At 45.8% G+C, this 26604-nt stretch overlaps 1 protein-coding gene across 2 annotated transcripts in view; it reads left to right on the forward strand.

Annotated features, from left to right (window-relative positions):
* Positions 1 to 26604, forward strand: part of prickle2a (prickle homolog 2a) — a 97677-nt gene that overhangs the window by 12516 nt on the left and 58557 nt on the right. For both annotated transcript variants that reach the window (XM_056236580.1, XM_056236581.1), the window contains exon 2: positions 15460 to 15615. In XM_056236580.1, the coding sequence (XP_056092555.1) occupies positions 15484 to 15615 (132 nt within the window). In that variant the 5' untranslated portion in view covers positions 15460 to 15483. The remainder of the gene's footprint in view (positions 1 to 15459; positions 15616 to 26604) is intronic.

Consider the following 26604-nt stretch of genomic DNA (forward strand, 5'->3'; position numbering starts at 1 on the left):
CATATTGTCTTCTTTTAAATGAATGATAAAGGCCTATGCATTCCCTATGACAACTTACATACATCATTCTAGTCCTAGTCACTCCTGGGGTCGAAGCAGAGTGCTGTTCTTGCCACAGAGTCCTTGTCGCTCCTGCGGTCGAAGCGGAATGCTGTTCTTGCCACAGAGTCCTTATCGCTCCCGGGGTCGAAGCGGAGTGCTGTTCTTGCCACAGAGTCCTTGTCGCTCCTGCGGTCGAAGCGGAATGCTGTTCTTGCCACAGAGTCCTTATCGCTCCCGGGGTCGAAGCGGAGTGCTGTTCTTGCCACAGAGTCCTAGTCACTCCCGGGGTCGAAGCAGAGTGCTGTTCTTGCCACAGAGTCCTTGTCACTCCCGGGGTCGAAGCGGAGTGCTGTTCTTGCCACAGAGTCCTAGTCACTCCCGGGGTCGAAGCAGAGTGCTGTTCTTGCCACAGAGGCCTTGTCACTCCCGGGGTCGAAGCGGAGTGCTGTTCTTGCCACAGAGGCCTTGTCACTCCCGGGGTCGAAGCGGAGTGCTGTTCTTGCCACAGAGTCCTAGTCACTCCCGGGGTCGAAGCAGAGTGCTGTTCTTGCCACAGAGTCCTACTCACTCCCGGGGTCGAAGCGGAGTGCTGTTCTTACCACAGAGGCCTTGTCGCTCCCGGGGTCGAAGCGGAATGCTGTTCTTGCCACAGAGGCCTTGTCACTCCCGGGATCGAAGCGGAATGCTGTTCTTGCCACAGAGGCCATGTCACTCCCGGGGTCGAAGCGGAGTGCTGTTCTTGCCACAGAGGCCTTGTCACTCCCGGGGTCGAAGCGGAGTGCTGTTCTTGCCACAGAGGCCTTGTCGCTCCCGGGGTCGAAGCGGAGTGCTGTTCTTGCCACAGAGGCCTTGTCGCTCCCAGGGTCGAAGCAGAGTGCTGTTCTTGCCACAGAGTCCTTGTCGCTCCTGGGGTCGAAGCGGAATGCTGTTCTTGCCACAGAGTCCTTATCGCTCCCGGGGTCGAAGCGGAGTGCTGTTCTTGCCACAGAGTTCTAGTCGCTCCCGGGGTCGAAGCGGAGTGCTGTTCTTGCCACAGAGTCCTTGTCGCTCCAGGGGTCGAAGCGGAGTGCTGTTCTTGCCACAGAGTCCTTGTCGCTCCAGGGGTCGAAGCGGAGTGCTGTTCTTGCCACAGAGTCCTTGTCGCTCCTGGGGTCGAAGCGGAATGCTGTTCTTGCCAAAGAGTCCTTGTCGCTCCAGGGGTCGAAGCGGAGTGCTGTTCTTGCCACAGAGTCCTTGTCGCTCCTGGGGTCGAAGCAGAGTACTGTTCTTGCCACAGAGGCCTTGTCGCTCCTGGGGTCGAAGCGGAGTGCTGTTCTTGCCACAGAGTCCTTGTCGCTCCTGGGGTCGAAGCAGAGTGCTGTTCTTGCCACAGAGTCCTTGTCGCTCCCGGGGTTGAAGCGGAGTGCTGTTCTTGCCACAGAGGCCTTGTCACTCCCGGGGTCGAAGCGGAGTGCTGTTCTTGCCACAGAGGCCTTGTTGCTCCCGGGGTCGAAGCGGAGTGCTGTTCTTGCCACAGAGTCCTCGTCGCTCCCGCGGTCGAAGCAGAGTGCTGTTCTTGCCACAGAGTCCTTGTCGCTCCCGGGGTTGAAGCGGAGTGCTGTTCTTGCCACAGAGTCCTAGTCGCTCCTGGGGTCGAAGCAGAGTGCTATTCTTGCCACAGAGTCCTTGTCGCTCCCGGGGTTGAAGCGGAGTGCTGTTCTTGCCACAGAGTCCTTGTTGCTCCTGGGGTCGAAGCATAGTGCTGTTCTTGCCACAGAGGCCTTGTCGCTCCCGGGGTCGAAGCGGAGTGCTGTTCTTGCCACAGAGGCCTTGTCGCTCCCGCGGTCGAAGCAGAGTGCTTTTCTTGCCACAGAGTCCTCGTCTCTCCCGCGGTCGAAGCAGAGTGCTGTTCTTGCCACAGAGTCCTTGTCGCTCCCGGGGTTGAAGTGGAGTGCTGTTCTTGCCACAGAGTCCTTGTCGCTCCTGGGGTCGAAGCAGAGTGCTGTTCTTGCCACAGAGGCCTTGTCACTCCCGGGGTCGAAGCGGAGTGCTGTTCTTGCCACAGAGGCCTTGTCACTCCCGGGGTCGAAGCGGAGTGCTGTTCTTGCCACAGAGTCCTTGTCGCTCCTGGGGTCGAAGCAGAGTTCTGTTCTTGCCACAGAGGCCTTGTCACTCCCGGGGTCGAAGCGGAGTGCTGTTCTTGCCACAGAGGCCTTGTCGCTCCAGGGGTTGAAGCGGAGTGCTGTTCTTGCCACAGAGGCCTTGTCGCTCCAGGGGTTGAAGCGGAGTGCTGTTCTTGCCACAGAGGCCTTGTCGCTCCAGGGGTTGAAGCGGAGTGCTGTTCTTGCCACAGAGGCCTTGTCACTCCCGGGGTCGAAGCGGAGTGCTGTTCTTGCCACAGAGGCCTTGTCGCTCCAGGGGTTGAAGCGGAGTGCTGTTCTTGCCACAGAGGCCTTGTCACTCCCGGGGTCGAAGCGGAGTGCTGTTCTTGCCACAGAGGCCTTGTCGCTCCCGGGGCCAAAGCGGAGTGCTGTTCTTGCCACAGAGTCCTTGTCACTCCCGGGGTCGAAGCAGAGTGCTGTTCTTGCCACAGAGTCCTTGTCACTCCCGGGGTCGAAGCGGAGTGCTGTTCTTGCCACAGAGTCCTTGTCACTCCCGGGGTCGAAGCAGAGTGCTGTTCTTGCCACAGAGTCCTAGTCACTCCCGGGGTCGAAGCAGAGTGCTGTTCTTGTCTGTTCAAAGGCCTTGTCACTACGCATGGCTAGGGTTGGGTAACGTTTGAGTTTTTTATGATACCAGTGTCAAATTGATACTTTTAAAATGGTACCGGCGCCTGAACACTGCCTGAACCGATACCTAAAAAAAGAGCCACAAAACAACGATGGATGACATTAAATAGCTGCTTTTTATTTTTAAAAAATCTTTAAATTTAACAATATATTAAAAGTTTAAAATATACTTCAATATATAAATATAAATACAAAACACAACAAATGTACATAACAAATTCACAATAAACCTAAGCCACCTAAACCAACTACAATAATTTAACACTAAATGACAGTTACAGTACTACTAACAGGCATTAGTAGAGGAATGCAAGCAACCGCGTTATTTGCACGCTTTTTCATAAGGCTATGTCCTTCTTGTTTTGCATTTCGTGCAAGGGCATTGAATGTTAAATAAGTTAATGATAATAAGACTGTGTCTATCATGGTGATTTGTACAGAGGCTCCATGGATTTGCACTTAACAAGTCAAACAGACAGTGAACGAGAGACTGACTGAGCGTGTGTGTTTTTTACGTGCTCAGTCGTGTGTTTTTTATTAAATAAAGCCCATTATTGTTTCCTGCTCTTGAGTCCTCCCTCCTCAACCCCAAACCCTGACACTATTTGTGAAACTAGAGGAAATACGAAAGAAATATGGCAGAATTATAGATATTAACTGAAAAATTGGTAACACTTTACTTGAAGGGGTGTGCATAAGACTGACATGACACCTTCATAATTATGACATGACACATGTCATGAATATGAAGGAGGTTTCATGCATGTTTATGACAACTGTCATTAAGTGTCATTCGCTCAATTATGACATTTTTAATGCAAATATGACATTGTTTGAGATGTCTTATTAATGACACCTTGACATAAACCAATACATCATAACCTGTCAGTGTCTTTGTAATGACAATGTCATGTCAGTCTTATGCACACCCCTTCAAGTAAAGTGTTACCGAAAAAGGTAATAACATACATAAAACAATGGAATTAAATATAGAGAATGATACAAATTAAATATGACTATTGATACAAATAAGGTGGCAGAAGCATTTAATAATGATTTTATAGATTCTACAAAGTATTTGATTCAGAAAGTACCTGGTTTAAATTATTTAGTTACACCTATAAATTTGAATGCTCTTATTTTGAATTTTAGAGAACTTACTAATTCTAAAGTACATATGATTACTTAATCTATTAATAGTTCAAGGGCAAAAAATATGGGATGGATACAATGTTTTTAAAACCTATAAAGAGGCACTCGTTCCTCCCATTTACAAAATGTTAATTGGTCTTGTTTCCAAGGGCTTGAAAACTGCTATAATTACACCAGTGTTCAAATCAGGTGATCACATGGCTATTAGCAATTATAGACCAATTAGTATCCCGCCATCAGTATCCAAAATTACAGAGAAATGGATTTCTGGACAGTATATGACATTTGAATAGTACTCCATTCTCATTGCAATTGAGATTTCTCATTCCATTCTCATTCCGATGCAATTTGGGTTTCGAAAGTATCATTCTACAGAAACTGCTAATTATTTTCTTTTAGAAAATATAAAATCTAAATTGGATAAAGGAGGTGTCGTGTGAATTGTCTATCTAGATTTAAAGAGAGCCTTTGATGCAGTAAATCATGCAATTTTAGTTAAGTTATCAAATTATAATTTCTCACCAGAGGTAATCAAATGGATAAGATCATACCTTGCTGATAGTTTGTTACTAATTCTGTCTCGAGCACCCGGCACTGTTGTTGTACAAATGAGAGGTCGGATATGGGTTTTCTGTTAGAACGGTGTCGGTTAATAACTAATGATCTTTACAACGGAAGTGAATCGATCAAAACTAACTTTAGCTGGACAATAACTTTATTCTAGAGCTGCTGTAAAGTCAAAACACTCTCTGTTAATTTAATTCCCTGTTATCTCTGTAAAGCTGCTTTGAAACAATCTATATTGTTAAAAGCGCTATATAAATGAAGATGACTTGACTTGACATGACTTTGTGTTCTCCAAGGTTCAATATTGGGGCCGTTGTTGTTCAGTTTGCATATTAATGACCTGCCGGACGTTTGTGTATCTACTGTTAATTGTCAGGTGTATGCTGATGATACGGTTATACAGTGGGGAGAACAAGTATTTAATACACTGCCGATTTTGCAGGTTTTCCCACTTCAAATAGAGATCAAGATGCAGTTGTTATAATAGCAGGAAGAGAATTATCAGTGGTCCATGAGTATAAATATTTAGGCATAATAATAGATTCACAACTTACATTTAAAAAACAAGTTAAAAAAAGTTGTGAATAAAATTAAATTGAATCTGGTAAGTTTTAGACACATTTCAAATCATTTAACCACTGAGGCCGTAAAGTTATACATTAATGCCATGATCTTTTCACATATGAATGACTGCTTACTAGCTGGACGCAGACAGGTGGGACTACATTACGATCAATAGAAAGATTCTATAAGCAGGCTTTGAAAACATTGGATGAAAGGTCTAATTTATGACATCATTGTAAACATTTTACTAAATAAGTTTTTTTTTAACTGGGAAAATGTGATTACATTTGGAGATATTTTACTTGTGTGTAAAATTTTGCATTAATGGCCCCACCTCCACTTAATGAGTTTATTAGACAAAACCATAACTCATCTACTAGAGCCATAACTAAAGGGGATTGTATAATACCACATAAAAGAAGTGCTTTTGGGCAGTCAGCCTTTTCTTATAGAGCTTCACATACCTGGAATACTACACCTATAGAATTAAGAAATATTACATCTCTTACTTTTTTTCTTTTTTTTTTGCATTGATAAAACAGTGGTTATTGGATAATCAATCATGTCCTCATAATTTGGATTAGTGGCGTGTTTCCGTCTTATATTTTAAGTAATTTTGTATTTGTATGAATATGCTCTGATTATGGTTATGTTTGCTGGAATGTTTTTGCAGGATTTTTTATGTTTTATGGACTTTTATTTACCATCAACCTGCCAGGGACTACAGAAAATTTGCCTGAATGGCTAAATCTGGCACATTTACATGATGGAATTGAGTGCTCATGTTAATTAATGTGCATTCTCCCTTTTAAAATAAAACAAAGAAAAAATAATAAAGAAATGAAGCATCAGTTTCAGCATTGCCCATGTGATGCATCGCTGCTCAGCCGAGCCCTGTAATGTGGCGCTCAAAGTTAAAATAATTTCAACACCTTGTTTCATTACATCTATCTGTGATTGAATCTGTGTTTTTGAGCTTGTAAGTTGAGTCACCAAAATCTGCATTCTGATTCGGTCCGGTACATACTGGTCATATTAGGGGTGTAAATCGGAGCCTTAATGACGATTCGATACGATACCGATTTCTTAAGCCAATGATTCGATTATTTTCACTACTTCAGAATTTCCCACGATTCGATTCAATACTCGATATTTTTTTGTACATGATATCTAGTTTCAAATAAATCTACAAAAATAAAAAATAATAATTAGCCTTGAGAATACAGAAACAGCATTTGTGGCGAGCAGGACGCAGCCGACGTGAGAGAACGGCGCGAGGCCGGTGGCGTGAGTGTTAATGAACGTCACCTGTGAGACGCACCGGTCTCTCGATCTTCAGCTCGTCGCTCCTCTTTTTATGCTTCCGCTCGATTCTGCAACGATTCTGTACCCCATCCTGCGTGTCATAGATGCAACGATTCTGTACCCCATCCGGCGTGTCATAGATGCAACGATTCTGTACCCCATCCGGCGTGTCGTAGATGCAACGATTCTGTACCCCATCCGGCGTGTCATATATGCAACGATTCTGTACCCCATCCTGCGTGTCATAGATGCAACGATTCTGTACCCCATCCGGCGTGTCATAGATGCAACGATTCTGTACCCCATCCTGCGTGTCGTAGATGCAACGATTCTGTAACCCATCCGGCGTGTCATAGATGCAACGATTCTGTACCCCATCCGGCGTGTCATAGATGCAACGATTCTGTACCCCATCCTGCGTGTCATAGATGCAACGATTCTGTACCCCATCCTGCGTGTCATAGATGCAACGATTCTGTACCCCATCCGGCGTGTCATAGATGCAACGATTCTGTACCCCATCCTGCGTGTCGTAGATGCAACGATTCTGTACCCCATCCGGCGTGTCATAGATGCAACGATTCTGTACCCCATCCGGTGTGTCATAGATGCAACGATTCTGTACCCCATCCGGCGTGTCATAGATGCAACGATTCTGTACCCCATCCGGCGTGTCATAGATGCAACGATTCTGTACCCCATCCTGCGTGTCATAGATGCAACGATTCTGTACCCCATCCGGCGTGTCATAGATGCAACGATTCTGTACCCCATCCGGCGTGTCGTAGATGCAACGATTCTGTACCCCATCCGGCGTGTCGTAGATGCAACGATTCTGTACCCCATCCGGCGTGTCGTAGATGCAACGATTCTGTACCCCATCCGGCGTGTCATAGATGCAACGATTCTGTACCCCATCCTGCGTGTCATAGATGCAACGATTCTGTACCCCATCCGGCGTGTCATAGATGCAACGATTCTGTACCCCATCCGGCGTGTCGTAGGTGCAACGATTCTGTACCCCATCCGGCGTGTCATAGATGCAACGATTCTGTACCCCATCCTGCGTGTCGTAGATGCAACGATTCTGTACCCCATCCGGCGTGTCATAGATGCAACGATTCTGTACCCCATCCGGCGTGTCGTAGATGCAACGATTCTGTACCCCATCCGGCGTGTCATAGATGCAACGATTCTGTACCCCATCCGGCGTGTCATAGATGCAACGATTCTGTACCCCATCCGGCGTGTCGTAGATGCAACGATTCTGTACCCCATCCGGCGTGTCATAGATGCAACGATTCTGTACCCCATCCGGCGTGTCATAGATGCAACGATTCTGTACCCCATCCGGCGTGTCGTAGATGCAACGATTCTGTACCCCATCCGGCGTGTCGTAGGTGCAACGATTCTGTACCCCATCCTGCGTGTCATAGATGCAACGATTCTGTACCCCATCCTGCGTGTCATAGATGCAACGATTCTGTACCCCATCCTGCGTGTCGTAGATGCAACGATTCTGTACCCCATCCGGCGTGTCATAGATGCAACGATTCTGTACCCCATCCGGCGTGTCATAGATGCAACGATTCTGTACCCCATCCTGCGTGTCGTAGATGCAACGATTCTGTACCCCATCCTGCGTGTCATAGATGCAACGATTCTGTACCCCATCCGGCGTGTCATAGATGCAACGATTCTGTACCCCATCCGGCGTGTCGTAGATGCAACGATTCTGTACCCCATCCGGCGTGTCATAGATGCAACGATTCTGTACCCCATCCGGCGTGTCATAGATGCAACGATTCTGTACCCCATCCGGCGTGTCGTAGATGCAACGATTCTGTACCCCATCCTGCGTGTCATAGATGCAACGATTCTGTACCCCATCCTGCGTGTCATAGATGCAACGATTCTGTACCCCATCCTGCGTGTCATAGATGCAACGATTCTGTACCCCATCCGGCGTGTCATAGATGCAACGATTCTGTACCCCATCCTGCGTGTCGTAGATGCAACGATTCTGTACCCCATCCTGCGTGTCATAGATGCAACGATTCTGTACCCCATCCTGCGTGTCATAGATGCAACGATTCTGTACCCCATCCTGCGTGTCGTAGATGCAACGATTCTGTACCCCATCCGGCGTGTCATAGATGCAACGATTCTGTACCCCATCCGGCGTGTCATAGATGCAACGATTCTGTACCCCATCCTGCGTGTCATAGATGCAACGATTCTGTACCCCATCCGGCGTGTCGTAGATGCAACGATTCTGTACCCCATCCGGCGTGTCATAGATGCAACGATTCTGTACCCCATCCTGCGTGTCATAGATGCAACGATTCTGTACCCCATCCGGCGTGTCGTAGATGCAACGATTCTGTACCCCATCCTGCGTGTCATAGATGCAACGATTCTGTACCCCATCCGGCGTGTCATAGATGCAACGATTCTGTACCCCATCCGGCGTGTCGTAGATGCAACGATTCTGTACCCCATCCGGCGTGTCATAGATGCAACGATTCTGTACCCCATCCGGCGTGTCATAGATGCAACGATTCTGTACCCCATCCGGCGTGTCATAGATGCAACGATTCTGTACCCCATCCTGCGTGTCGTAGATGCAAGGATTCTGTACCCCATCCTGCGTGTCGTAGATGCAACGATTCTGTACCCCATCCGGCGTGTCGTAGATACAACGATTCTGTACCCCATCCTGCGTGTCATAGATGCAACGATTCTGTACCCCATCCGGCGTGTCATAGATGCAACGATTCTGTACCCCATCCGGCGTGTCATAGATGCAACGATTCTGTACCCCATCCGGCGTGTCGTAGATGCAACGATTCTGTACCCCATCCGGCGTGTCATAGATGCAACGATTCTGTACCCCATCCGGCGTGTCATAGATGCAACGATTCTGTACCCCATCCGGCGTGTCGTAGATGCAACGATTCTGTACCCCATCCGGCGTGTCGTAGATGCAACGATTCTGTACCCCATCCGGCGTGTCGTAGATACAACGATTCTGTACCCCATCCTGCGTGTCATAGATGCAACGATTCTGTACCCCATCCGGCGTGTCATAGATGCAACGATTCTGTACCCCATCCGGCGTGTCATAGATGCAACGATTCTGTACCCCATCCGGCGTGTCGTAGATGCAACAATTCTGTACCCCATCCGGCGTGTCATAGATGCAACGATTCTGTACCCCATCCGGCGTGTCATAGATGCAACGATTCTGTACCCCATCCGGCGTGTCGTAGATGCAACGATTCTGTACCCCATCCGGCGTGTCATAGATGCAACGATTCTGTACCCCATCCGGCGTGTCGTAGATGCAACGATTCTGTACCCCATCCTGCGTGTCATAGATGCAACGATTCTGTACCCCATCCGGCGTGTCATAGATGCAACGATTCTGTACCCCATCCGGCGTGTCATAGATGCAACGATTCTGTACCCCATCCGGCGTGTCATAGATGCAACGATTCTGTACCCCATCCGGCGTGTCATAGATGCAACGATTCTGTACCCCATCCTGCGTGTCATAGATGCAACGATTCTGTACCCCATCCGGCGTGTCATAGATGCAACGATTCTGTACCCCATCCGGCGTGTCGTAGATGCAACGATTCTGTACCCCATCCGGCGTGTCATAGATGCAACGATTCTGTACCCCATCCGGCGTGTCATAGATGCAACGATTCTGTACCCCATCCGGCGTGTCGTAGATGCAACGATTCTGTACCCCATCCTGCGTGTCATAGATGCAACGATTCTGTACCCCATCCGGCGTGTCATAGATGCAACGATTCTGTACCCCATCCGGCGTGTCGTAGATGCAACGATTCTGTACCCCATCCTGCGTGTCATAGATGCAACGATTCTGTACCCCATCCTGCGTGTCATAGATGCAACGATTCTGTACCCCAACCGGCGTGTCGTAGATGCAACGATTCTGTACCCCATCCGGCGTGTCGTAGATGCAACGATTCTGTACCCCATCCTGCGTGTCATAGATGCAACGATTCTGTACCCCATCTGGCGTGTCGTAGGTGCAACGATTCTGTACCCCATCTGGCGTGTCATTGATGCAACGATTCTGTACCCCATCCGGCGTGTCGTAGATGCAACGATTCTGTACCCCATCCTGCGTGTCATAGATGCAACGATTCTGTACCCCATCCGGCGTGTCGTAGATGCAACGATTCTGTACCCCATCCGGCGTGTCATAGATGCAACGATTCTGTACCCCATCCTGCGTGTCATAGATGCAACGATTCTGTACCCCATCCGGCGTGTCATTGATGCAACGATTCTGTACCCCATCCGGCGTGTCATAGATGCAACGATTCTGTACCCCATCCTGCGTGTCATAGATGCAACGATTCTGTACCGCATCCTGCGTGTCATAGATGCAACGATTCTGTACCCCATCCGGCGTGTCATAGATGCAACGATTCTGTACCCCATCCTGCGTGTCATAGATGCAACGATTCTGTACCCCATCCTGCGTGTCATAGATGCAACGATTCTGTACCCCATCCTGCGTGTCATAGATGCAACGATTCTGTACCCCATCCGTCGTGTCGTAGATGCAACGATTCTGTACCCCATGCCATGGGGAACCCCCACCGTTAGCCATTAAGGTCCTTGCTACCAGCCGATACCATGAGGAGGTGGTGGAAAGGTTTCATCGGCCCATTAAATTATGTTTTATTAACAAGGTTCGGGAGGAACACGTTCTAATGATCAAACAATCAAATCTTTCCAACCAGCTGTCAGCACTCAATAATCAACAGGTCCACTCAATCAGCATGAGTAAGGCCTATAAATATACGCAGTTGACTCGCCCATATTCCTCAACAGTTTTCAGCTTCCCTCACACTTGCCTGGTTCTCTTCCTAACCAGAAAAACGGGGGGAGTACTCTGAGCTCGGAGCCCCCCCCCCCCCCAACCGGACAGCACACCAAATACGCATAACCATTTAATCTATGATCATTCGTAAGTGTGAACTCGTGAAATCCATGATGCACATAAATCCAGCCTTTTTTCATCCCGGCATCAACCACTTGCTGACACATACACATAGGACTAATATTTTTCAAAAGTATTTGTTTGTTGATGTTCATAAGAGGAAATATTCTACTTGTCAACTTCAAAATAATGCAGTTGTTGAGGTGTGATACAATTTTGAAACAATAGACATTTTTGTGATATTGCACAATGGTGTCACTTCTGTTGTATGATGTAAATAAAAAAGACTGTGATACAATATTTACTGAATAACAGAAGAAATAAAGTACTATCATAAAAATAATTAATAAACCAAACCTCAAAAGCAAAAGTCTGAATAGATTATAGTAATGACACTTTTAGTAAACAAGCATGAAAATAATGATGATGTCATAAATATTACATAATGTCACATTGCAAAAACGCTTAAGGGCATTACAATAGGATTTGTTTAGGATTCCTTATATAGAAGAAGTTCATTTTTTGTTCCTTTAAATTTTGGGATGAAATGTGACATGGATTTTTTTTTTTTGTGAGAATTACCCTGCTAACTCAAAGTGAGTCGCTACAAACAAAAGACATTTTGATGCAAAGAAATGATTGACTGAAATGAGACAGTGAGACAGTGAGTGATGTTTAAAGGGGAATGGTTTACACGTTCTCACTGATAAATGTGTGCTGGGTATGTGCTTTCTTGCTCTCGGATCAGCACAAGGTTTCCACGGAGACTTGTCACTGCGAGAGCTCCATGGCGACCAGAGCACGAGCACTGTTCACTGGAAACAGACAAAGCCAGAATCCTGCTGTTAGTTTGAATGATTAATGTGTTCACGGTCACTGAGAGCACTCCAAAGGCTCAAACATCTCTGTGTGTTCCCGAGACTGCAGAGATGTGCTTTAGAATCAAGAAAAATATCCAAAAAGATGCTGAAGGAACATTTTGCTGTAAAGAATCTTTGTTTTTAAGGTAGGGTCTTTTAGATATGGTGTAAGCTCCTCCTTCAATGCATGTCTATGGGCGTCTTTCATCTATTTTATTGTTGGTTATATGAAAATCTTACACCTAGAGGGCATACAGAAAACTGGAAATGAGTGTGCTTTCTATTGTAAGTTCTGACGTGCTTGATGTTTGTCATTTCATTCTTGTGCAGTTTTATGCTTTCAGTGATTTATCTTATTGCTGGTCTCTTTACAACTGTAAAGCAGCATATTCCACAGATTAACTTATCATTTAGCATGACTGCACATCATTTCCTCAAACTGGTCTAAATCAAATGGAGACATACTGCTAAATATTAACTGTGAAAAAGGACCCATCCTAAACATGTAAAGTAAGCCCAGTGCGTATGGTTTTGTCATTAATACACAGTGACGTGAAGCCATCACTGAGGCTTAATTATCGACTCAAGCGCAGCGGCAGTAATTACAGCTGTATTACCCAGAGCCCACTCGCCGACACCGACTGACGACAAGTGTGTGGGTTTGGATTATTTTCTCATCTTCATCATCGTCACTGAAAGCCTATATACACTTTCTTACTTGGGTCCAAAAGGATTGAGAGAAACAGGAAAGTGATTTGTTTCATGAAATCAATACATTAAGGCTACTTTGTATTGTTTGTAAAACTCTGGCCAGACACATAACCTACACAAACACAAGAGCGATGCAGTTGTGTAGTCCTGTACGGTTGGATTTGACATATTCCTACATTATGTTTTTTAATTCCAACCAAAAATATGTCTCATTGTCTAATGCTCAGAAGAGGATGTTTATAGAAAATGGCAATTATGGACTTTGTTTAGCATGTTTTACACGCCTGTCTCTGCAAATGTTTTATTGTGGTGTAATCTTGGACCTTTGACACAGTGATGCGCGTGATCGCTTGAAATGGATTGTTTGCCTAAAGCGTGTAACTTGCCCTGTGTGCCACCGTCTTCATACGTCATGTGTTTGGGCCTCAGTCATGTTTTGATGTCCTGTTTGGGCAATAATTGTGTGCTAAGAACACGTGTAAAATAAGCAGTATTGTGATGTTATAAAGAGTCTAAAGAGATGTGAAGGTCAACATCAGTCCTTTAGTTGAGAGCTTGCTCTCATGTTGCCTTTTACACAAATAAGAAATTCTCTCTTTCCCTGTCTCTCTCTTTCTCCCACCCTCCCTTTTTTCATCCTTTTTTTCTTTCTTTCTTTCTCACACACACCCACACAGAAACAGTCACATCCACAGGCAGAGTGAGAGCGAAGGATGAGGCATGACACATAAAAGAGAAAAGCATTTATTTTCGCTTTGCTTTAGCACTGCGCTTCTCTTTTTTTCCTCTTTTTCTGGTTCCCTCGGGTTATGCTGATATGAAGATGCAGGTCTGTATGCCTTTCATCCGAATGGTTAAACAGGAGAGTGTTCTAGCGATCTTTGCAGCGATATAAGACAGGCTTCCATATCTATTGAAACGTGCCGTCTCTACTGTAGGATTGGTGAATCAGTGTATTCATTTCATGGGTTTGGTCTGATGCTTCTGGAAATCATTATTGCCGTGTGGTTTTCCTTTCTTTGATTGTTGTATTCATATTCTTTCTTTCTATCCTTGTTTTTCCTGCTAATTCTAAAGACCAAATTAATGTTCATGTGGTGCGCAAGTTTGTGATGTCACATTGACGTCTTGTGTGGTATAAGATTGTATAATTTATAATGTGAAAGAAAGCTTTCAGGTGTAGAGGTTCACAAACCTAAATCCATCGATTACATGCAGAAAGTACTGGTGATGATCATACTACTCTCTGTGCTAAAATGATTTGAATTCATCATGCGTGGCTGAAATGTTGCTGGAGATATGTTGATAGTGGCATCAGTATTTTTTTATTATTATTCATCAAACAGGCGCACAAATGTGTGTTTGAAGGCAGTTTGATGAATTCAGATGGCTTTGTCGTATACATTGCTCCAGATATTCCAAAAGAAATGATTTCCATGTACCATGTAGTTTTTGAGATAATGGAATATCCATACAACAAAAATGTTGGTATTATGTGGAACTGGAAATTAATTAAAATATCGTCACGTGTCGAATATGAAAATACGCAGTTGTTTCCTTAGAAAAGCTCCTTCTATTTGATCTAGCACTTAAGAATGTTATTTATTGAAATACCTAATATAGCCTGGTTGATTGTCATATTACATTTTTTGCACTATTTTTCCATAATATTTGTGGTTACTGAAATGTAAATGATCATTTTTCCTGTCTAAATGTAGTGTTTAAACTATGTTTGATGTGTTCCCTTATTGCATTGCATTCCTAAGTATCAGTAAATGAGTTGGAAGGCTACATTTCTATGCAGTCAATTTCAATTAATTAGTTTATTTCAGTACTCTGTCAGTGAGTGTCCTCACATTAATTGAGCATTTGGTCAACTGCTTTAATAAACTGCTTTAATAAACTGCTTTAATAAACTGCTTTAATAAACTGCTTTGATAAAACACCAAATGTCCCCACAAATATAGTAATACCTGTCATTTAAGTTTTGTGTGATGGGTAGGTTTAGGGGTCGGGTTAGTGTGTGTGTGTGTGTGTGTGTTGGGTAGGTTTAGGGGTAGGGTTAGTGTGTGTGTGTGTGTGTGTATTGGGTAGGTTTAGGGGTCGGGTTAGTGTGTGTGTGTGTGTGTGTGTGTGTGTGTGTGTTGGGTAGGTTTAGGGGTAGGGTTAGTGTGTGTGTGTGTGTGTGTGTGTGTGTGTTGGGTAGGTTTAGGGGTAGGGTTAGTGTGTGTGTGTGTGTGTGTGTTGGGTAGGTTTAGGGGTAGGGTAGTGTAAGGGGAGAGAATATACAGTTTGTACAGTATAAAAACTATTACGTCTATGGAAAGTCCCCATAAAACATGGAAACACAATGTGTGTGTGTGTGTGTGTGTGTGTGTGTGTGTGTGTTTTCAAAATAAAAGGTAAATGCACGCAAGTTTCAGTTATTCCAGCATCGATCTGTAAGTGTGTAAAAGACGCTTAGATCTACATTTCTCATTCCTGTCTGTCTGTCTTTCTGCAGTGTTTAATGGAATGAAGTGGTGATATGGCTCTGGATATGGAGAGGACAGTCTCTAAAATCATGTTTGACTTCCAGAGGAACTCGACCTCTGATGATGACTCTGGCTGTGCGCTGGAGGAGTACGCCTGGGTTCCACCTGGCCTCAAACCTGAACAGGTAACACACACTCAATGACAACATGAAAGCATTTGCTACTCAATTTAAAGGGAGAGTTCACCCAAAAATGACTTTTATTCACATATAAACATTGATCAGTGAACACAAACAGAAGCTCAAATGTGTTGCGTGGCGCGAGAGAATGAAACATGTTTGAGATCTGCATGTACATTTGCTGATCAGGGTTTATATGTGAATAAAAGCCGAAATGAAATCTGTTCATCCTATAAAGTGTTTGTATCTCTTCGGAGGACTTGGATGAAACCACTCCATTCCTATGGAATGTTTTGAGGCATCAGAGTTTTGAGTGGAAAGGCTTTCAGTGGAGGGACAAGAATCTCTCGGATTTCATTAAAAACATTTACACTTTGTGATGATGTCATCATGTAATAAATACATAAATTGTAATGAATTGTTTATATTTCCTGCATTTATCAGTCATCATTCATCTGTGAAATAAATCTGTGATCATTATCCACAAATATCAAAAATATGTCAATATTCTATGGATCTACAGTCATCGTAATATATTGCCCGAATCAAGATGGCGATGTAAGACAAAGACTACAGAAGATCATTGTACGTTTTCTTTACTTGAGACTTAAACAATGACCTCAAACTTAAACTAATAACAGATAATCCTGTCTGGCACTCCAGCATAAAAAAAAACCCAAACTAAGATTATGGGAAACCGTTACATAAAAGTGGCACCCCAGATGGGACGCAAATATTAAAACTTGTGAGGAGGAAAATACCCTCAAACAAAACCACACTTCATCATTCAAAACAACCAAAACACAACAACCAATTCTACAAACAAAATGGCTGCATCTCCAAGCAAATCTTGCCATGAAATGGAGGGAGATCAAAACCAAACCCCAACCAAGGCCTTTAAAGAGGATCTTATAGATGTAATGGCCTCGGATCAGGATGGAACTCAATCCCTTCTTCCTAGTACATTGGTAGGATTTCAGGCTCTTTCATCTCAACATACTCTGCTGGGTATGGACTTAACAGGAAGTTTTGATCTCAGACCCCCAATATCTCCTTCATCTCAGCCCTCATTAGCAGTAACTGGATTAATGGACAGTCTGACACCTCAGCAATTGAGTGAAATGACCCGAACACAATATCAGAGTCTAAAAGACACCTTTTTCACTGAAAATGCAGAGTTGAAACATGCCGTAGATACTTTGACTAAGAATGTGGATACTGCATCTGTTTAACAAACAACAGAAATAAAACGTCTCAGGTTACTACTGTAACCATAGTTCCCTGAGAAAGGGAACGAGACGATGCGTCACTTGACGCTTTGGGAACGCCCCCAGCGTGCATGCGTCTGAGCATCAATGTCAACTAGTCCAATGGAAAGAATGAGCGTCACGGGCGGGTGACGTCATGACCAGGAAGGGATAAAGGCTCACCCGGTGAAACGCGGCATTAGCTTCAAAAAGTCGAAGCAAGCCGATCACAGGGAAGCAGGAAGTATGGCAGGGTGACGCATCGTCTCGTTCCCTTTCTCAGGGAACTATGGTTACAGTAGTAACCTGAGACGTTCCCTTTCGAGGGAACTCGCGATGCGTCACTTGACGCTTTGGGAACGAGAATACCCAAACCGCCAGAATTCCAAGTACCTGAGTGTCAGTCTGTTGGAACTAAGCACTAAGCACCTGAGAACCTGGGGCAGCATCCAGGTCCAAACTGTAAAACCTGACGAATGTGAGCGGTGAGGACCAGCCTGCCGCATCACAAACGTCTTGGAGGGAAACCCCAAATAACAAGGCTTTAGAGGCCGCCATACCCCTCGTTGAGTGAGCTCTGACCACCAAGGGACACGGATGGTCAGAGTACTCGTATGCAAGTGAAATAGCCTCGACTATCCACTTGCTAACCGTCTGTTTAGAAGCAGGAAGACCCTTCTTAGGTGATCCAAAGCAAATAAATAACTGGTCGGACTTCCTCATAGACGATGTCCGATGAACATAAGTATCCAGTGCTCGCACTGGACACAAGAGGTTCAGCCTTTCCTGGTCCGCAGATGTAAAAGGAGGAGGACAGAAAGCCTGCAGCACGATAGGCCTCGGAATCAAGGTCGGCACCTTAGGGACGTATCCCTGTTTTGGATATAAGAACGCCTTGACCATCCCCGGTGCAAATTCAAGGCAAGTGGGGGAAACCGAAAGGGCCTGAAGGTCTCCAACTCTCTTAAGGGACGAAATAGCTAGCAGAAAGATAGTCTTAAGGGTAAGAAATTTCTCTGAAACCGAATCTAAGGGCTCGAATGGAGCCCTAGACAGGCCTTCTAGTACTATTGCCAAATCCCAAGCTGGCACCCTAGTGCGAGTTGCAGGCCTCAGCCTCAATGTGCCACGAAGGAAACGTGTAATCAGGGGGTCTCGACCCAACGATGTACCCCCAACCAGGGCGTGGTAAGCCGCAATGGCCGCCACGTAAACCTTAAGTGTGGAAGGACATAAACCTGACGTAAAGCGCTCCTGCAAGAACTCGAGTACTGTGTTCACAGAACAGTTAACCGGATCCCACTGATGTCGGTGACACCATACAGAAAAAACTTTCCATTTCAGCGCATATAGTTTCCTAGTAGCTGGAGCTCTGGAGCTTAGGATGGTCTCAGCAGCCTCAGCTGAGAGACCACTCTCTATGAGTTGGGCCCCCTCAGAGGCCAAACCCACAGGTTCCAAATCTCTGGTCGAGGGTGAAATATTGTGCCCCCGGCCTGAGACAGAAGGTCTCTCCTGATCGGGATCTCCAAGGGAGGACCGTCTCAGGTCCGCAAACCAGATCCGACTCGGCCAGCGTGGTGCTACAAGCAGTAGGCTTATTCCGTACTGGCGGACTCGTTCCAGAACTCCTGGGAGCAGAGCAACAGGGGGAAATGCGTACAGACGTAGCCTCGGCCACGTCTGCACCATAGCATCCAGCCCCAGGGGGGCTGGGTGAGTAAGGGAGAACCAAAGTGGACAGTGCGTCGTGTGCTGAGACGCAAACAGATCCACCTCTGCTTGGCCGTAAAACTCCCAAATTTTTTCCACCGCCTCGGGGTGGAGTCTCCAGTCCCCTGGCCTCAGCTCCTGCCTCGACAGGATGTCTGCCCCCACATTCTGGTCCCCAGGAATATACACTGCCCTCAGGGAGAGTACCTTCCCCAGAGACCACAGGAGGATCTGGTGCGCCAGTTTGCAGAGCGGACGCGACCGCAGACCCCCCTGACGGTTCAGATAAGAGACCACTGATGTGTTGTCTGTTCGTACAAGCACATGATGGCCCCTCAGGTCTGGGAGAAACTGTCTCAACGCATTGAAGACAGCCATCATCTCCAGGCAATTGATGTGCCACGAAAGATGATGACTTTTCCACAGACCCTGAACCGAGCGGCCTTCCATTACCGCTCCCCAGCCGGTGAGGGAAGCATCTGTCGAGATCGTAACTCGATGGCAGAGAGCTCCCAACACCGGACCCTGGGTTAAGAACCAGTGTTTTTTCCATATAACCAAGGCACGAAGGCATCGCCGCGTGATCTTGATCATACGAAGTGGGTTTCCCCTCGGGGAGAACCCCCTGGTCCTGAGCCACCACTGCAAAGGTCTCATGTACAGCAGGCCAAAAGGAATCACGTTGGACGCTGCCGCCAAGAGACCCAACAGTCTCTCGAACTGTTTCACAGTGCGTGACTGGCCTAGCTTTAGCTCTTTGGTGGCTGTCAGGATAGCAGCTACACGAACGGGCGATAGAGTGGCCCGCATCGTCACTGAATCCCATACCACACCAAGGAAAGTGGTTCTCTGTACTGGAGAAAGAACACTCTTCTTGGCGTTGAGCCTCAACCCCAACATCTGCATATGGGCGAGAACGACACCTCGGTGCCGAACCGCCAACTGCTCTGATTCCGCCAGAATCAGCCAGTCGTCGATGTAGTTCAGAATACGTATGCCCTGAAGCCTGAGAGGGGCTAGAGCTGCATCCACGCATTTCGTGAACGTGCGGGGTGATAAAGCTAGACCGAAAGGAAGAACCCGATATTGGTATTCTTTGCCCCCGAAAGAAAACCTTAGGAACTTCCTGTGCTGAGGGAGGATGGAGACATGGAAGTAGGCGTCCTTCAGATCTATCGTGACAAACCAGTCCTCGGATCTGATTTGAGTCACGATCTGTTTGAGTGTCAGCATCTTGAACTTGAGTTTCTGTACTGAACGATTCAACAGACGAAGATCTAAAATGGGACGCAACCCCCCATCCTTTTTTGGAACAATGAAATAACGGCTGTAAAAACCCGACTCTCTGTCGGGTGAGTACACCTGTTCTATAGCTTCCTTTGCTAACAGGGCCTTTACCTCTTGCTCCATTACCAGAGCCTGCTCGGGATGCACCACTGTGGGCAGCACCCCGTTGTAACGAGGAGGACGAGAACCAAACTGGATTCTGTATCCTTTCTCTACAATCTGCAGGACCCAATGAGAAATATTCGGCAGAAGCTTCCACGCTGCCAGAAAATTTACTAAGGGAACCAGCCTCTCGAGGCTGGTCTCTGGTGTTATCGAGACAGCCAATTCCGGAGCCTGAAACATAATGGCAGGAACTACCTGAACTGGCCGCTCTAAGGCCCCCCTCAGAGGGCGCGAAACCGATGCTGTGCCGCAGCATAGCATCAGCGACTCGCTGGAGACCGCTGCGCCCTGAAGCACCAAGGGTGGCAGGGTTGGCAGAACGGTCTCGTGAGGACCCCGAAATGGAACGGGCACCGTATAATGAGGTGTACACCGCTCCACTTCGGTCGGGGCTGTCCTCACAGGCCTGATGCATGAACATCAGGACCTTTTTTTTTTTTTTTTGAACCGAAGTCTTCTTCGCCTGAAGAACGGTCCTCAGATCCGGCTTCGACTTAGAAGACTTCGGTTGAGAGGGTTGCGTCCGTCTCCAGTCTCTACATGGAGGTGCACGAGACGCAACACTCTCTTTCTGATGCACACGATATGATGAGCTCGACGGTTGGGGCTGCTCACGCCCAGCAGTCCCAGGGGGCTGGACCCGGCGAGGGAGAAACTTTTTAAAAACGTCCGCTTGCTTCTTTGACTCCTGAAATCTCTCGACGACCGCGTGGACTGCGTCGCCGAAGAGACCAGAAGGTTCAAGCGGAGCATCTAATAAAAAAGCTCGATCTTTTTCTTTAATATCAGACAGATTTAACCATAAATGTCTCTCAGTAGCTACCAAGGCTGCCATAGACCGCCCAATTGCTCTGGCGGTCTCCTTAGTAGCCCTGAGAGAAAGATCGGTAGCCCGACGAAGTTCACGAATATCGTCATGACTGACTCCCTCACTACTATCCAGATCCCCCAGCAGGTCAGCTTGATAAGCCTGGAGCACTGCCATAGTATGCAGACATGCTCCAGCTTGACCTGCTGCCGTATAAGCTTTGCCCACTAACACCGAAGTGGCTTTAAGCGGTCTAGTGGGCAAAGCCGAGGCTTTCAGAGACGACGCGGGACCAGGGGAAAGATAACTGGCTAAATTCTCTTCCGCCTGGGGCATCGCCTCATAACCATACTCTTTCAGCCCTCTTATTCTCGAATAAGTGTTAACATGAGGGCTGAAAAGACGTGATGAATATGGTTTATCCCACGATTTAGAAATTTCATTGTGCAAATCGGGAAAAAATGGAAGCCCTCGTGGTGGAGATAATGTGGTGGAAGATAAAAAGCGCTCATCTAATTTGCTTTTGGGACGAGCGCCCTTATTCTCAGATGGCCATTCAATATTTAACTTCTCTACAGCCCGCGACATAACATCCACCAGCTCATCATATGCTGGGGAAATAAATTGTGAATCTCTTTCCCCCATGTGTGTGCTTACACTCTCCACACTCATCGCATCAACCTCCTCGGAGGAAGAGCAATAAAGTAATGGAGGGCTCTCTCCCCGGGCGGAAGAAACCGCAGAGCGTGCTTCCGACACCGGGGAGAGAGCACTGGATCTCTCGGGTAAGGAAGGAGAAAGAGCCCTCGGACCCGTCTCCAACCCCTCCGAAAGATCCTTTTGCGATCCCCAGGAATGCATTCTCCGCGCTGCCTCAGCAGACGCGGGTCCTGATCCCTGTGGATCGCGAGCCTGCCCACTCTCTTTATCAAAGAGTGACAGGCGAGAGCGGAGCATGCGAAGCGGTAACATCTCACAATGCTGGCACTCAGCCCCCTCGAAGGCTGAGACCGCATGCTCCACTCCCAAACAAACGACACAAAGCTCGTGTGTGTCCCCACCCGTTAAATAACGCGGGCAGGGAGAAGCACACTGTTTGTACACTTGTTTAGTTTCCATCCTTTTCCGCAACAGACAACAGTAAATAGACAGAGACAAAATGACACAGATCGCTTGCTGAGACACAGAAGCTAATGCCGCGTTTCACCGGGTGAGCCTTTATCCCTTCCTGGTCATGACGTCACCCGCCCGTGACGCTCATTCTTTCCATTGGACTAGTTGACATTGATGCTCAGACGCATGCACGCTGGGGGCGTTCCCAAAGCGTCAAGTGACGCATCGCGAGTTCCCTCGAAAGGGAACAGTAATCAGTTTGAGCACTTCTGGAAAGAGTTTAATAACACACTGCATTGGCGACTAAAGAATCATCATGCAGAGGTACTGGAAGATTTCAATGCAGTCCTGGAACCAATATAGCTATTACTCTGGAACTCATACAAAAGTCCACTGATCATTGTACTCAACAATTGAACACCTTTATTGCTCAGACAAGCTCAAATAGTAATTTACAGGATGTACTTGGGATGTTGTTGGGATCCCCTCGAAAAAGAGATATTACATCTCGAGGAGCTATCCTTTGAGGATCCCTAATGAGGATCCCTTTCCACACTCTACAGATAAAGCGTTGTTGAAAATCCAGTTTGCGTACCCCGAAGTGATAAAATAAAATTCTGTATCAAATTTATAGACAAGTAGTTTGTTTGGTCATGGTTTGTAGGGAAATTACAAACCTGCGCACACATATTAAAACGAATTTAACTATAGAATCAATTTTTAATGCGCATGTGAACGCCATCTAAAGTCTGTTTAGAGAGAACGCCGTCGTCTTAGTGGCCCCTAATTTAATAACAAATGATAATTTTGCTGGAAGTGAATCAATCAAAACCAACTTTAGCCGGAAATAACATTATTCAAAATCGCTATAAAGCCAAAACAATCTCTGTTACCGTAAAATGTATGTTTATCTCTGTAAAGCTGCTTTGAAACAATCTCCATTGTTAAAATCGCTATGTAAATGAAGATGACTTGACTTGACTTTCAATAAATTCAAACTTCACCAGTGCACACAACATTTTCATCAATTAGCTCTGGACATGGAGCTCTCAAGATATCACAGCAGAGTTCAGTGAAAGCAAACGTTTCTGTGCAAACAATTTCGTCACCATCTGCTACTAATGTGGTGGAAACTCCGGTGGTGAATACCAGATTACAGCGACTCTACTCAACATTTCAATATAGACTGGCTGATTCTGAACTTAATCCCACAAACGAATTGGTTACCACCGATGAAGGTAGAGGATGTTTTTGGGGAAACAGCCCATTAAAATCCAGTTCCAATGCTTTGGCCGACTAGAAGACTGTGATGATCCTTTGATCTTCCTGGAGAAATGTTATGATTTACCCCATCTTGGACAACAGCTAGAAAAGGACAAGGAAAACCAGCCCCAATATATGTACAGCAGGAAGGTGAGATTTTGCTTACATGTACCGAACTCTGTGCAAATGCTGGAAGCCACTAATCTTGAAGAGTATCAATCCTCAGATGGCAAGCCAACTTCTAAGTAACGGTGTTACATCTGTTGACAGTTTGGTCCATCTTGGACAACAGCTGGAAAAGGACAAGGAAAACCAGCCACAATATGAACAACTGAAAAAACCTTGGAAACTCAGAGTAACTAGTCCTGAAGGGCCTTCATGCTCCTACTTGTCCTCAGGCTGGTTCTGCTAAGAACAAAAACTATAAAGGCCAGCAAAGTTCAAATCCTGTTAAAGGTAACCATGGTAATCATCCTACTGTTAGCACTGTCACTCATATGAAGTCTGTATACTCACCTACTCATCCTTTCTCCTCATCTCTGCCACAGCAGTTGATTGTTCCTGTAAACATTGACTCTTGGCAAGACGAAGCTTTGGTTGACACAGCATCTTCATATACACTGCTTAATGAAAAATTGTGGTTAACCATGGGTTCCTCAATAGCTCAGACCCTGAACTGAGGGTCCCATTTATCTGGCTGATGGAGGAGCCCGGCAACCATGCAGTGCAAACATTAACAGTCACCTTACCTGTGGTTATCCTTGCCCCACAGATGCTTGCCTTTCCTGTTGTGTTGGGTTTAGACTATCTTTTCTTCAGTGAGCTACAAATGGACATCCAGAACAATGTCTACTGCTTTTAGCCTGATGAAAAATATTATTTTCTGAAAAATGATGCTCACTTCCATGACAGGCACAATTCTTCACCTCTTGCTCTCTTTTCTGCTCTTCCACCTCGTACAAAAAAAGGAATAACCAAACCATCGGCATGTAGCATGCCAAAACACCTGCCTAGATGAAAGAGGAAAGGAACGTTTTCTAATACAACTCAAACAGAACTCTGATGTCTGCACAGAGACAGGGAGTCCACATTGAGGAGAGCCCATCCTGGAGCGTGAACACCTCAGAGCTGCTGAAAAAGGCCCAGAGGAGATTGTACTTCCTGAGAATACTCAGGAGGAATAACATCACACAAAGACTGCTGGTGTCCTTTTACCGTGCCTCCATTGAGAGCATACTAACATACTGCATGTGCGTATGGTACACTAGCTGCACGGCGGTTTAGAGGAAAGTGCTCCACGGGGTCATCAACACCACCCAAAAGATCGTCGCTGCCCTCTCCCCACACTGGAAGAACTACACAGTTCCCCTGGCCTCAAAAAAGCCCAGAACATTATAAAGGACACCCACCATCCCGGTCACTCCCTGTTTGAACTGTTGCCTTCATGCAGAAGGTACAGATCAATTAACTCAGTTTTTATCCTACTGCAATTACCACCCTCAATGCTGAAAAAAATTGTGCAATATGGCAGCTGATGTGAAATAGATTAATGCAATGACAGAAAGTATGCATGTCTGTGGATGTATGTTCATACTGTTTTTATGCAATGACTGTGTGTTCATACTGTGTATGACTGTGTGTGTTTATGTACGCTGTTTATGCATGCTATTTTTATAGACTCAATGAATGATGCACTGACTGGAAAGCACTTTAAATTTCGTTGTACCTGTGACAATGACCTTTTCTAGACCTATTCTATTCAATGTTTTGGGTAAAACAAGTGTTTTGACATATCGAGTTTGTTACCTAAGATGTTCCTATAAAACAAAAATCTTATCGTGTTTCTCCTACAAAACAGAAGGTTATCAAACAGCTCATTGGTTAGATGTTAGCTGCTGATGTCCTCTTCCTCTTTAGCATGGTTTTCTTCCATGGTATTGATTCCCAAGAAAACTGGTGGATCCCGTTTCTGTATGGATTACCGACAGGTAAATTCAGTCTCTCAATCAGATGCCTATCCGCTTCCTACCATTCAAGAAATTCTTGAGTCTTCGAGTGGTGCTGTCGTTTTTTCCACCTTGGACCTCAACAGTGGATATTGGCAGGTTCGACAGTCAAGATAAAGCTGCCTTCATATGCAGTCAGGGGCTTTTTCATTTTAAGGTAATGGCTTTTGGCCTCAAAAATGCACCAGTGACATTCCAGCGGTTGATGGAGAGAGTCCTGGGAGAGCTGCAGGGATAGAACTGTTTCATCTAATTGGACGATATAATGATCTACTCTCCATCAATGGAACAGCACTTCATCCAGGCTGTTTTGGATAAATTGAAAGAGGCCCACCTAACTGTTAATATGAAGAAAACACATTTCTTCCGTTCCTCTCTGAAGTTTCTTGGCCACATTGTGACTGCTACAGGAATCAAGACAGATCCAGAAAAAAATAGAGCAGTTCAAGAATTTCCTGTGCCAAAAAACATAAAGGAACGAAGATGAATGAAAGTCTCATGGGATTGGAATTACATTGTGGTGAGCAGGACGAGGCCGAGGGCCGCGAGAGAACGGCGCGAGGCCGGTGGCATGATTGATAATGAGCGACACCTGAGCGACGTCTCGAAAAGATGGTATTCCATGAGGCAACAAATGTATGGCAGGATTTACTCCTATCACGAAATGGTTACATATGATAATTATACTATAAGAAAAATAATAGTCACATTTTTCATAATTGTGTAATTTTTTTTTGCTTTTCATCATTTGTTAATTTTTTTTTAGTGAAATTCAATTTAATTCGCATTTGTTTGTATTATTTTTTACATACATATCTTTTCAAAACAGCTTCACAAGAAATGCTTGTTTCTATGTTACTATTAAGAGTAATCTGTTATCAGAGGTGACTGTGTCCAAGTAATGTACACATGTCGAAAATGTACAGTTTAAAGGCAATACAGATCATGCAGTTAGCCAACTTTATGTATTAATTTAAGCAAAAACAATGAGCATGTTAGAGCAATGATTAAGTTTTGTGATCATAATGATTATAATATATAAACTTTGGCATTAGTGCATGTTGGCGTCATCTGAAGTCCTGGCAGGGGTCAGCGTCATGTCTTCACAGGTGTTGGGTCATCTGAAGTCCTGGCAGGGGTCAGCGTCATGTCTTCACAGGTGTTGGGTCATCTGAAGTCCTCCAGGGGTCAGCGTCATGTCTTCACAGGTGTTGGGTCATCTGAAGTCCTGGCAGGGGTCAGCGTCATGTCTTCACAGGTGTTGGGTCATCTGAAGTCCTCCAGGGGTCAGCGTCATGTCTTCACAGGTGTTGGGTCATCTGAAGTCCTGGCAGGGGTCAGCGTCATGTCTTCACAGGTGTTGGGTCATCTGAAGTCCTGGCAGGGGTCAGCG

This window comes from Rhinichthys klamathensis, unplaced genomic scaffold, assembly GCF_029890125.1.
Source record: "Rhinichthys klamathensis goyatoka isolate OS25496 unplaced genomic scaffold, OSU_Roscu_1.1 h1tg000453l_1, whole genome shotgun sequence".
NCBI classification, from domain to species: Eukaryota; Metazoa; Chordata; class Actinopteri; order Cypriniformes; family Leuciscidae; genus Rhinichthys; species Rhinichthys klamathensis.